Source organism: Pagrus major, chromosome 9 (assembly GCF_040436345.1).
Source record: "Pagrus major chromosome 9, Pma_NU_1.0".
In the NCBI taxonomy this organism is placed as follows: domain Eukaryota; kingdom Metazoa; phylum Chordata; class Actinopteri; order Spariformes; family Sparidae; genus Pagrus; species Pagrus major.
In genome coordinates, this window is record NC_133223.1 from 1597454 (window position 1) to 1611009 (window position 13556).

The following is a 13556-nucleotide window of genomic DNA, read 5'->3' on the forward strand; positions in this document are numbered from 1 at the left end:
CCGACCGATATATCGGCTGGCCGATATTAGGCATTTTCCAAACTATCGGTATCGGCATTTATAATGGCCGATAAATGAATATTTAAAAAATAAAATAAAAGCGGACGAAACACCCTTCAACCATGTTATGAGTGTTGGCGTTGCATAGTTTGTCCACCAGAGGACACTCTACAGTAGTAATTTTGATGTTCCTCTGTTCTGTTGTGACAATAAAACAAACAAGTTTATTTTTAAACTGCATTATCATATTATTTCAAATCCCCTGAAAGGGGCGATAAAGCGGCAACATCTCCGCGACCCTCACGGAAAAGCGGTAGATAATGAACTGAATGATGAACATTATCATATTATTTCAGTGAGGACTCATAAATAACTACAAATAACTAATGTTATGGAAATCTGTTGTATGTTTTGTTAAGCGTTTCTGGATGTTTTTATATATATATATATGTATACATATATATATATATATATATATATATATATATACATATATATATATATATATATATATATATATATATATAAATATATCGGCCGATATATCGGAATATCGGATTTTTAAATCACCAAATATTTGTATCAGTACCAGCCTTAACAATCCTTTATCGGTCGGGCTCTAGTGTCTAAATGTTCTCTAAATCACCACAAATGTTATCTGTTGAACAGTAGTTGTTGTTGCTGTTCTTCACCCCAATTCTACAAATGTTTCTAATAGATTACAGTTGTTGTGGCAAAAGACATTCTTTCACCATGAGTGAAGTCATGCACATGGAAAGTGACATCTTGCCTGTATAAGTACAACTGTAATGTGACTCGGTTGTGTGTATGGCCCCCGCATGCCTGTACGTACGCGACAGCGTATGGGCTTGCTCCTGATGGGTCGGCGTCCCAGACGTGGATCAGACCAATGTGTTCTCTTGCCATGCCAATCGCGCTGCATGGTGCTGGGCTGTGAGCACAGGTCCCACTAGAGCAGTGGTTCTCAAATGGTCTGGCTTCGGGACCCACCATCACCCCTTAATGACTGAATTTCGTTCTAGAGTGAACTATTCCTTTATCGACTCACCCTCATACTGATGAGAAGTCCGGTATAGTTTCTTATTCCTCAAAGTGCAGCTGGAGACCCATGGGGGTACCCTCCTGCAGCAAAAATCCATATAATGGCGTCTCCCTCACAGCCGTTTGCACTACAGAAGCCACGGCAGACAAGATCATCGAGAACTTGTGATAGATATACACCGGTATTTACATCCTGCTGTGAGCGACCGAGCGACACACAAACACAAGAGGGATCTGCCTGCACTAGTGATTTGAAACTTTGAAACTCACAGCTGGATGTACATTGACGCCCATTATATGGATTTTTCCTGTAGGAGGGTACCCCCGCGGGTCTCCAGCTGCACTTGAGTCGATAATGACTGAATTTCGTTCTAGAGTGAACTATTCCTTTAATGACAACCCAAATCAAGGAAAATTTTCAACTTCTCAAATGTATTTAACATAACACTTCAGTAACTGTACTATTAAAACTATTCATTCACTTATTCAAGCAATAAAAAATAAATAAAAAAGTGCAACTATGACAACCAACAATGCACTATGGAATAAATTCAGTTTCTTCAGTAGCAGTTTTTAATCCATAAACTCAAAATAAATTAAACAAAAAGTGCAATTCAAAAAGATTCAAGTATACAAAATGAACTTTTCTTCTGATTACCTTATCAGTAGGTAAATACTGAAAAACACTGCTTTGAAGAAAATTAAGCACCACTCACTTCAACCTTACAGTAGGTGTAACACTGACATCACTCACTTCAACCTTACAGTAGATGTAACACTGACATCACTCACTTCAACCTTGCAGTAGATTTAACACTGACATCACTCACTTCAACCTTACAGTAGGTGTAACACTGACATCATACACCTGAGTTTGGAGGAGTTAATGGGAGAACTGGGGATGTTTTTTGCTCCTGACAAGAGTCTCAAAGTCTGGAGTTATAGTAGACCAAGCAACTCTGAGATCATGCTCAATGTCCAGTCTGTTTCTGTGTTTTGCCTTCAGCTAGACCAGAGATGAGAAGCCAAATTCAGAGATAGGTAGTGCTGAATGGTAGGAGGATTTTTACTGCTCAAGTGACAAGGGAAGGATACTCGCTCATCACAGTGCTGCACCAGAAATGGGAGAGGCTTACCTCCGTGAATTTCTTTTTCAGCGTGCGGTCACATGACAGCTCCACCAGCTGACTCTCTTCATTGCTTGGCAACGTGATGCTTCCCATGTCGATTCCAAAGGGGTCACGTATCCAGTCGTCATCCCTCTGTATCTCGGGAAAGTAGTCATTAAACCGCTCCAGAAGATTATTCAGTTGGTCGTGATCGTTTTCCCCATTACATTTTTTCCTGCCGTGTACAGTTGCTGTCCCTCATGACAGGCATTCGGTGTCGTATTTACGTTTCGCCATGCTCAATTAGCATTTAAAATCAAACTTTGCGGGTCTTCTATGCTGTGAAATGGCGGGTGTCAATTAGCATTACAGAGCATTATCGCCACCTACTGTTAAGGAGTGTAAATAGACGACGCTCCGCTGCATAAAAAATCCCCTTCAAAATAAAAGCACAGGATTTTTTTCTTAACATTTTTTTTTTGCCCGGGCAAAGGTCCGCGACCCACTGAAAACCAGTTGAGAACCACTGCACTACAGGCATCAGACATCAGGCCCTCATGCCACCCTCATGGAGTCGGTTTCTGACAGTGTGGTCAGAAACGAGCACACCAGCAGCCTGCTGGAAGTCATTTTGTAGGGCTCTGGCAGTACTCCTCCTCTTGCTCCTCGCACAAAAGAGCAGATCTGGTCCTGCTGCTGGGTGGATGCCCTTCTACAGCTCTGTCCAGCTCTTTGTGTGACAGCCAGTCTCTTGGGATCTCCTCCATGCTCTTGAAACTGTGCTGGGAGACACAGCAAACCTTCTTACGACCGCACGTATGTATGTGCCATCCTGGAGGAGCTGGACTACCTGTGCAACCTGATTGGGCTGCAGGTACTGCCTTATGCTACCAGTAGTGACAAGGACGCTAGCATAATGCAAAACTAGAGATGAATCAGTCAGGAAGGATCAGGAGAGAGCAATTGTCTGTGGCCACCACATGAAGAACCATTCCCTCTTTGGGGGGTTGTCTTGCTTTTGTCTCTCCATTGCACCTGTTGTCTCTTTCATTTGCACCAAAGCAGCTGAAACTGATTCACAGTCACTTGCACTTCTTAAATGGACAGATTGATATCCCTGAAGTTTACATTTAGTCCAGTCTTAGAGTCTGCAATTCTTTTTATTGCACCACCATCACCTAATTCACTCATCAAATCATGTTGGAGATTATGTGAATATTTCTAACTATGATAGGAATGTTCCATCAGTGCGACCGATCCCAACATGACAGTTTATTGTTGACTGATCAGTGTCCTATGTGTCTAAAGCTTCATATAGATTAGTTTTATGTAAACATTAATGTACAGTTAATGTTTCAGTGCGGGGGAAGAGCTGCCTTAATGATCACAATAGCCCTTTCGAGATGTAAGATGGCGTGAGTGGCAGCCTGTTACAGCAGCTCTCGCTCACCTTTGAGCTTTTACTTCTGTTTGTATTACTTTTCGTACTTTTTAACTGTTTTAATTTACTTCTCTTTGGAGCTCTTTCTCCAGGCAGTATGGAGACCAGAGTCGTTTTTATCGGTCTGATCATATTACTGCTTTTTTCGCTGTTTTCCGCCGTGTCCAGGGAGCCTGTACGCGGCCCTATTGTTTACAGTAGGGATCAGCTGTTGGCCCTCAGTAGTGCCGCGGTGCCTCCGCACAAGCGGCCTGATGTCCCGCAATCAGAGGGACTACCGTGAGAGCAGCATTATGGTGTTCACTGAGACGTGGCTAACGGCGCAGACCCCGGACATGGACGCTAACCTGGACGGTTTTCAAATGCGGTGGGCAGACCGGACGGCAGAGAGCGGTAAGAGGAAAGGAGGAGGGCTGGCTGTGTTTGTTAATGACAGATGGTGTAAGTCTGGACACATCACTGTTAAAGAACAGGTCTGCAGTAAGGACATCAAACTTTTAGCGGTTAGCATGAGGCCGTACTACCTCCCGAGGGAGTTCACACAGGTAATCATGATTGCTGTGTATATCCCCCCCTCTGCTAATGCTGATGCAGCTTGTGACGTTCTCCACTCAGTCACAAGCTCACTGCAGACACAGCACCCACAGGCCCTCTTTCTCATCTCTGGGGACTTCAATCATGCCTCTCTGTCCTCCACCCTGCCCACATTCACACAATATGTCACCTGTCACACCAGAGACAATAAAACACTGGACTTATTTTATGCCAACAGCAAGGAGGCATACAATTCACCCCCCCCCCCCCCTCCCCTGGGAAGATCTGACCACAACCTGGTGCATCTCCTGCCTGTTTACAAGCCCCTTGTAAACAGGCAACCAGTGGGAACCCGCACAGTTAAGACATGGACTGAGGAGTCTGAAGAGGTTCTGAGGGACTGTTTTGACTCAACTGTGTGGGAAGAACTGTGTGTTTCTCATGGGGAGGACATCGACAGTTTAACAGGCTGCATAACGGACTACATTAACTTCTGTGTTGATAACACTGTACCCACCAGGACTGTACGGTGTTTTTCAAACAGCAAACCCTGGATTAATCCTGGCATAAAGGCTCTCCTTAAGGAGAAAATGAGGGCCTTTAGGTCAGGAAACAAGGAGGCGCTGAAGGCTGTGCAGAAGGAGCTGAGGAAGAAGATCAGAGAGGGGAAGAACAGCCACAGGAGGAAGATGGAGGTCCAGCTGCAGCAGAGAAATGTCCGTGGAGTCTGGAAAAGCCTTAAAACCATCTCAGGGCTGAGGAAACCAGACTCCCAGGCTGCCGGGGATCTGATGCAGGTGAACGACCTGAACCTATTCTTAAATAGGTTTAACCAGACACCCACCCCTCCCCCGGCCCAGTCATCTCTGCTGCCTCCCACCACCTCCTCCATCCCCCCTGTTTCCTGCCCCATTCTCACCTCTACCTCCCTTTCCACGGCTTTCATGTTGCAGACTCCCCCCACTGACATTCACCCACCTCCCCCACCCGACACTCAGCCCCCCTGCTCCAATCTGTCCCTCTCCACTATCCAGGTGAGGAACGAACTGAGGAAGATGAAGGTGAAGAAGGCCACGGGTCCTGATGGTATCAGCTCCAGGCTCGTCAAGTCCTGTGCAGACCAGCTGTGCAGGATTGTGGAGTACATCTTCAACATGAGCCTGAAGCTGGGAAAAGTGCCACTGCTGTGGAAAACCTCCTGCGTGGTACCAGTACCAAAGATCCCTTACCCAAAGGATTTCAACAGCTACAGACCAGTTGCTCTCACTTCACACCTGATGAAGACCCTGGAGCGGCTGGTCCTTGTCCATCTCCGCCCTCTGGTGGGTCCTTTTATGGACCCACTCCAGTTTGCCTACCAGCCTGGTATCGGAGTGGACGACGCCATCATCTTCCTCCTGGACAGATCACTGTCTCACCTGGAAAAGCCTGGAAGCACTGTGAGGATCATGTTCTTTGATTTCTCCAGTGCTTTCAACACCATACAGCCTGCACTTTTGGGGGACAAGCTGGAGCTCACGGGGGTGGACCAACACCTCACGTCCTGGATCCTCGGCTACCTCACCAACCGGCCACAGTATGTGAGGACTCGGGACAGTGTGTCGGACACAACCACCTCCAGCTCAACGCCGGGAAGACCAAAGAGCTGGTGGTGGATTTCCGCAGGCGCAAACAACCCTGCACACAGGTGAACATCCTGGGAACAGACATTGAGATGGTGACATCTTACAAGTATCTGGGAGTTCACCTGAACAATAAACTGGACTGGACTGATCACACTGCAGCAACATATAAGAAAGGTCAGAGCAGACTCCACCTGCTGAGGAAGCTCAGGTCCTTTGGAGTGCAGGGGGCACTCTTGACAACTTTCTATGACTCTGTGGTGGCATCAGCCATTTTCTATGGTGTAGTCTGCTGGAGCAGCAGCATCTCGGCAGCAGGCAGGAGGAGACTTGACAAACTTATCAAGAAGGCCAGCTCCATCCTGGGATGCCCTCTTGACCCAGTGCAGGTGGTGGGAGAGAGCAGGATGATGGATAAGCTGTCATCGCTGCTGGTGAAGGAGTCCCACCCCCTGCAGGTCACTATCACCGCACTGGTCAGCTCCTTCAGCAACAAACTGATACACCCTAAGTGTGTGAAGGAGAGGTATCGCAGGTCCTTCCTTCCTGCTGCTGTTAGACTCTACAACCAGCGCTGCTCCCAGTAGACCTCACTAAGGTTGCACTGGATTTTATTTAGGGGTATCAGAGTAATGGGGGCTGAATACTTTTACACGCCACACTTTTCTTTTTTTTATTTGTAAAAAAAAATTGAAAACCACGTATCATTTTCCTTCCACTTCACAATTATGCGCCACTTTGTGTTGGTCTATCACATAAAATCCCAATAAAATACATTTACATTTGTGGTTGTAGCGAGACAAAATGTGGAAAAATTCAAGGGGTATGAATACTTTTGCAAGCCACTGTACCTGCTGACTGTTTATAATCATATGGATGCTGTTATAATGTGTTGTGATTGAGATCCTGACCCACCATGCATCGTGGAAAGTAACAAAGTTACGTTTTTCGCTCTAAATTACATTATTACATAATCACCATCAGTAAACAGGACGCTGTCTGACTCCTCTCACTCACGGGGAGTCTCAAGACAGTAACTACAACAACACAATAGTGGAATGAGACAAACACTTTGTTTTTTGCCAGGGACAGACACTGTTTTTCGGCCAGAAATGTGACAAAGAGTCGGTAGGACAGACAGGATGACAGACACTTTTCCATGTATAACTGCAGATTTTTCCTCATAAGTTGCCAATGACACTACCATGATGTCCACAGCTGGCCCTCCCTACATGGGTGATGGATTGATCATAAAAGCGGTCATGTTACGTGGAAAAAATATATATATACAGTATATATGGGGATTTCAATGTTTCTCAAGACAAACTTCTGCAAAATAATGTGTTCCGATATGTATTTCGATATTACACTGGCAGCACTACAAATCTCGACCAGCATGCGAGGAGGAAACACGGTCAAGAGTACGTTGAGTTCCAACCCCGTACCAACGCAGGAGCGTGCAGCAAGCAGTAGCACACAGCCAAGAACAGGGAACGCCATTTCTAACTTATTCAGGCAACTTGGTCACAATTCAGCACGCGCTAAGGAAATCACGGCATCAATAACGCGTTTTATTGCCAAGGGATTATGTCCTTACAATATAGTTGAGTGGGAAGGATTTCAGGATTTGATTCATACGTTAGAGCCCAGGTATAAGATACCGTCCCAAAATCATATGACCAACACGTGCATGCCAGCATTGTATGCCCAAGTTAAGAGCCAAGTTGAAAAAGAACTGGCAAATGCAGAGCGAGTGGCAATAACAACCGACGCTTGGACGTCATGTGCGACGGAGTCTTATGTGACGATCACAGCCCACCACATCACTCCGGATTGGAAGTTAAATGTTCATGTCTTACAGACCAGGGCATTCAAAGGATCCCACACTGGGAAGAATGTAGGTGCTCTGCTGAAACAGGCATGTACTGACTGGGACCTTCTTGATAAAGAGCCAGCCCTGGTAACTGACAATGCCACAAACATGGTTTTAGCTGGCGTGGAAGCAGAGATGAGCCCTCACCTCATGTGCTTTGCACACACAATAAATCTGGCCACACAGAAAGCCTTCAAAGTGGACACAGTAGTAAGGTTGCTGGGAAGGGTGGGGAGAGTGGTTGGATTTTTTCACCACAGTGTCAGGGCAGCAGAAATTCTACAAGACAAACAGAAACAACTGGCCTTGCCTATCCACAGACTCATCCAAGACATGTCCACCCGGTGGAACAGTACCCAGAATTTGCTTGAACATGTACTGGAACAACAGCCTGCCATTTCTGCTGCACTCATGTCCAGGGATCTCAGAAGAGGAGAAGAGGTTAACACTCTTAAGGACAAGACTTCTGCGATGTTGAAGACATTGTCAAGCTGATGGCGCCGGTCAAACTTGTGACCACCAGCATGTGTGTAGACAAGCGGCCCACACTCTCAATGATTTCCCCTGTCAGAGCGAAGCTTAAAAATAACTTTGAAGCATCAGAAGAAGACTCAGTGGTAATCAGAGAGATGAAACAAGCATTCAGAAATGACTTGGAGAAGCGCTACACCGGCCTGGATGATCTCTTCTACACTGCAGCAGCTCTGGACCCCCGCTTCAAGTCTCTGCCCTTCCTGATGGACCATGAGGCTGAGCGGACGTTCACAAGCATAACAGCAGAAGCTACATCCCTGCATAACAAGGTAAATCCCCCAACACAACATCATTTACTCAACACAAAATACATATTACAATGCATTCTATTTAGTCTACTGTCATTTGCTGCTGTCATTAGATTTATTCTGACTGCTGTTACTGTCTGTTTGATTGTGTACACTACACACTAACTGTCTTTTATATTTTATTTCTAGGCAACAGGGGATCCAGTCCAGAGAGGCCCACTGCAGACAAATCCATGTCAGACTGAACCTGCCCTTGGAGATCTGGACATCAGCATTGATGCACCCCAGACCCAAGATGAGCCAGAAGGTTTGTGTATTTTATAACTTGTGATCAAGAAAAAGTTGACATTGGCTTAAACTCATGCTGCAGCTTTAAAATATTAGCATACAACAACAACAACACATTCAATATAATGACAGAATCGGCATGCAAAGAAAAAGAGACGATAATACAACATTTACATATGTGTACAAGGGTGTAATTCAATCTGAACATCAGATGAAGATACATGAAATGGTAAAGTCAGGTACAAAAAAAGCACCACTGAGGCATGGCAAACAAAGCCAGTAATATACGGTAATTGTTTTCTATTTCAGATGATGACCCTCCTGTCAAAAAGAAGAAAATGTCAGCGTTGGACCAGCTGTTGGGAAAAGACTTTGAAGTGAGGATGGCAGCTACATCTGTAAGAGACAAGGCCAGTGAAGAAGTCAAGAGGTACAGAGAGCGTGATCTGTTGCCCCTGCAAAAAAAACCACTACAGTGGTGGAAAGAGCAGCAGAACTTGCCACTGCTGTCATCTCTCGCTAAAAGATACCTCTGCATCCCGGCCACCAGTGTGGCATCTGAACGGGTGTTCAGTACTGCGGGAGACATTGTTTCCACAAAACGCAGTCTACTCAAACATGAGCATGTGGATCAGTTGATTTTCCTTAAGAAAAATCTGCCCTCCAAAAAAACAGAGGACAGTGATGATAAATAAAAAAAAACAGGGATAATGCACAGGCATAGTGTAAGTGAACTACTTTATTGTGTGTGAGATACCGTTTCCCAGGTCAAAAAGCAGCAGTTTGATTTATTTTATACATATGTATTTATTTTCTCTATTTTTTTACACAAAGCACTTGTCACTGTGTGCATTGTTGAGATAAGAATGTGGTTGCTGCTTTGTCCTTCCACTCTGGCTCCCCAGGCCTGAGGCCACATTTTTAGATGTTTGTTTATAGGTGTGTAACTTGTTTACATTGAAATGTTGCACCTTTGTTACCTACCTCTAGTGTTCAAAACACTATATGCTCAGGCTGAAATATTGCACCTTGGTTAGCTACTCTAGTGTTGAAAACACTATGCTCAGGCTGAAATATTGCACTTTGTTGTTACTATTCTGTGCTACTTTTACCTCTGGAGTTTCCATCCAACGATTCGGCCAGACTTTTTTTTGGTCCATGTCTAAAAATAAATACATTGACATGTGATTTTGTTGTTCTGTTTTTTTGTGTGTGTGTTTTTTTTGCCAGTGCCATAAAGCCACAATGCTTGGGGATATGTGGTCTTTTACATATTTGAAAAGAAAATATTGTACTGTCACTTTCATAGAATTGTCTTCTTTATTTTATAAAATATCTACAACAAATATTAACCGTAGAATCAAATCATATCGTTCTTACACTGTATCGAATCGATTCGTATCGAATCGGTCTGTAATAAAAGGATATCGTTTGTGAATCGAATTGTAACCTGTGTATCTAGATGCATATCGAATCGTTTATCACAGAGAGATGTGCAACCCTAGTACTTAGTTAGGTAACTTAAGAGTTAATCCCTGGTTTTCAGTACTAGGATGGTGGTTCACATCCATCATCATGGTAATTTGTGCTGCACACCTAACCTGCTCCGGACCAGGTGATGATTGAGGTAACGGATCCAAACATATGAAAGCACCACCTTCTGACCAATCAATTTTCTGGAAAATGGTATTATTATCCAGAAAAGATCCCGTGGAGCTCAGTGCATGGATCATAATCGGTGTATTCCTGTGTTGGAGACCCCTAACACTTAAGACGCAAATATTACAAAAGGTAATAATAGTTAGTCTTATTATAATAAAACTCCAAAGAAGAGAGTTAGAAGTGAAACCCCTAACAGTAACTTGATAAACATACCATTCTCAAGCTTAAAGTGAAACTCTCGCCTAAATGCAACCTAGGCTTTTTTTGTGAAGGAACCCGAGTCAAACCTTTGTGTAAAAGCATAATTACGATGAAAAAGCCACTTTTCAGATTTACCGTATTTTCGCTTTCAGGTCAAAATCATTTTCAATGGCGTGCTAGGGGCAACATTACGGTAGCATCAAAATCGCTATTTTTAAAACACTAAGAAGACTCAACACAACATGAAACTTTGCTCGTAGTATCACCAGAGTCTCTACACATGAACACGAGCATTGAGAACATTGTTTGTGTACACCGAGTTTACTAAAAAGAAGGTTTTTGAATAACTCACGCTAGCAGTAGCTTGCTCCACTCGTCGCCGTCCTGCCAGTCGAGAAGAGTCGATCCCTGAGTGCGATGTAACATGGAGGAGAGTAAAAGTGTAAAGCTCCTAAAGCGTCGCACTCGCTGCTTTTACACTCGGGTTCCTTCACAAAAAAAGCCTAGGTTGCATTTTGGCGAGAGTTTCACTTTAAATCTTAGACAACAGTTATCTACTGTAATACAGATGTACCTCACTGTCCACCACCCCGTTCTTGTCACGATGTGGTGCCTCGTAAGCATCCATTTGCTGGCGAGAAACCTTGGCGAGCCTCTCAGCCAGCTCCCTCCAGCGTCCAGCCACCTCCACAGCCGTGGTCAGTAGGACAAAGTCCATGACCAGTCTGGCCACGAGACCCTGACAATCCATCTTCAATAGGGCCTGCAGAGAAAGGACAAAAAAGGACTTTAGAGATAAATCAATAAAAGAGTACTTAAAGTTACAGTCTGAAATGATGGAGGTAGATCCCGGATTCTGGAGAAAAAAATTATGTATGAGCTCTGACTAGGAATTGGTGGACATGGTGAGAGAGAGGACCACAGTGAATTGTGTCCAGTGAAGATGGAAACCAAGCATAGAACAGGGAACTTTGACTAAATCTCACACAACAAAGAGACTAATAAATGTGAACTTATCCATTGTGGCTGCATGACAGATTGTACTACATGCTCAAGTTCAAAAATGCATAATGCCCTTATGAACACCGACCTTTGCTCATGCTTAGGAGACAGCTAGGCTTAGAAAGGACACACATGACCATACTAAACTGATAATGTCATCACAGGGTGGATTAAGAAATGCGACATGACAAAACCATGGTTCAGTCAAATTTCACGCGTACAATCTACCTTTTTATGTACTTGTTTTTATGTGTGTGTGTATGTGTGTGTGTGGGTGTGGGTGTGTGTGGGTGGGTGGGTGTAGGGCTAGTTTTTGATTTATTTGTGTGGTTTTGTTTCTGTGTTTTTCATGTTTTTGTGAACATAGAAATTATTACCTGTGTGCTTAAATTTAAAATAGAGAGGTTAAATTGAACCTTTTCCCCCCTGGTCTTTAAAAATGATAAAAATAGGACAGGTCATTAAAAATGATCAATTATTATCAATATCGATATGAAACTTCACTATCACAATAGACTTTTCAGCTATATCTCCCAGACCTAACTTATGTCAGTAACAAGTTTCAGAGGTCAAATCTGAAATGCATAATACCTTCCATACATGAGCTTATTTGCTCCACCTCCTGCCTCCCCAATTTTCCTTCAAATCTCAGCTTTGTGCATTTTTCAGATGCTTTCTGGTGGAAATAGATATAAGAGCCTAATGTTGCCTCAACAGGAACAGTCAGGATTCATGTCATATCTGAACTGAGGGCACAGAAACGCATAGTAACCAACACTGATAGACTGATAAGATACACTACAGACAATGATACACAGCAAGACACAACAAGTGCTGTATTCAGTAAGTCTAAAGCTTGCTGAAGCATCTCCTGGAGGCAACATATTGATGATTTAGCTGAATTTTTCCTGAGGGTGGCATTAGAGAAACATCAGGATCAGTCAAGAAGCTTTCTTAATCCGGACCAAATTTTAGACAGCTGAACAAAATCTCCATCCACAGGTCCAACTGAAGCAAAAAAAAAATGAGGAAGAGAATTGCAGTGTGGTTCCCGTTTGCTTGGACAGGAGTCCGGCTCCTCCCATCAGCCTATGTAACCTCCCTGTCCCCATCAGTCCTGCCCAGACGACTGGAGATTGTGGAAGAGAAAAACTCTGTAAAGACCCAGTCTACTCTTACAGCAGACAAAACCTGCCACGTCAGAAGGGATTTGCAAATGCAAATGTAACACATGCAAAGAGCATTTGTGCTGATTGGCACACATGGATTCATTTGTGCACCACATACACAGGCACATACAAAAATCCACATTTGTACTTCAACAATACTTTGCTTGGCCCCAACACTTAATATGTAATCTCAATATTAGTCTTATTGTTTAGCACATTTAAAGCACCATGTTTCAAGGTTTTTCACAAAAAGAACAAAAAGTAAAAACCAAAAATGACAATACAAGCTTAAAGAAACAGATATTAAAACTGGACATAGGGGTGGGTGATCTGGCCAAAAAATAATATCACTATCTATTTAGTCTCAATCAGAAATCCACCTTCCTGTGCTCTGTATAAATAATGTAACAATTTACTGTTTTAAAACATTAAAATAATAATATACACTTTTCTTTCATCTTTCTTCAAAAAGGTATGCAAACGATGTCATCATTTCTTACGTTTTTCTCCTCAACAGGTACAATCAAACACAACAGGTAAGTATCCACAAAAGTATTCAGCTAATCAACAAACAATGCTCAAAATATCAAAATCAATTGCACTGGCAATAAACCCAAAAATACACTGCTTAACAATGGCAATTTGTCCCTCCTCCTCGTCAATTCCCTGACTTCTTCATCACAGTTACTTTACACATTACATGCCACATACAAAACCGAATTTAGCTAGCTGCTGAACAATATCCCACTAAGCAATTAGCATTAGTCTAAAAAACGAAATATAATACCCAAAACACTCGACATGTCAACAA

At 43.4% G+C, this 13556-nt stretch overlaps 1 protein-coding gene across 3 annotated transcripts in view; it reads right to left on the bottom strand.

Moving 5' to 3' along the window:
* Nucleotides 1-13556, bottom strand: part of LOC141002321 (SH3 domain-binding protein 4) — a 171450-nt gene that overhangs the window by 5032 nt on the left and 152862 nt on the right. For all 3 annotated transcript variants that reach the window (XM_073473614.1, XM_073473613.1, XM_073473612.1), the window contains exon 4: nt 11149-11337. In XM_073473614.1, coding sequence (XP_073329715.1) covers nt 11149-11337 — 189 coding nt within the window. The remainder of the gene's footprint in view (nt 1-11148; nt 11338-13556) is intronic.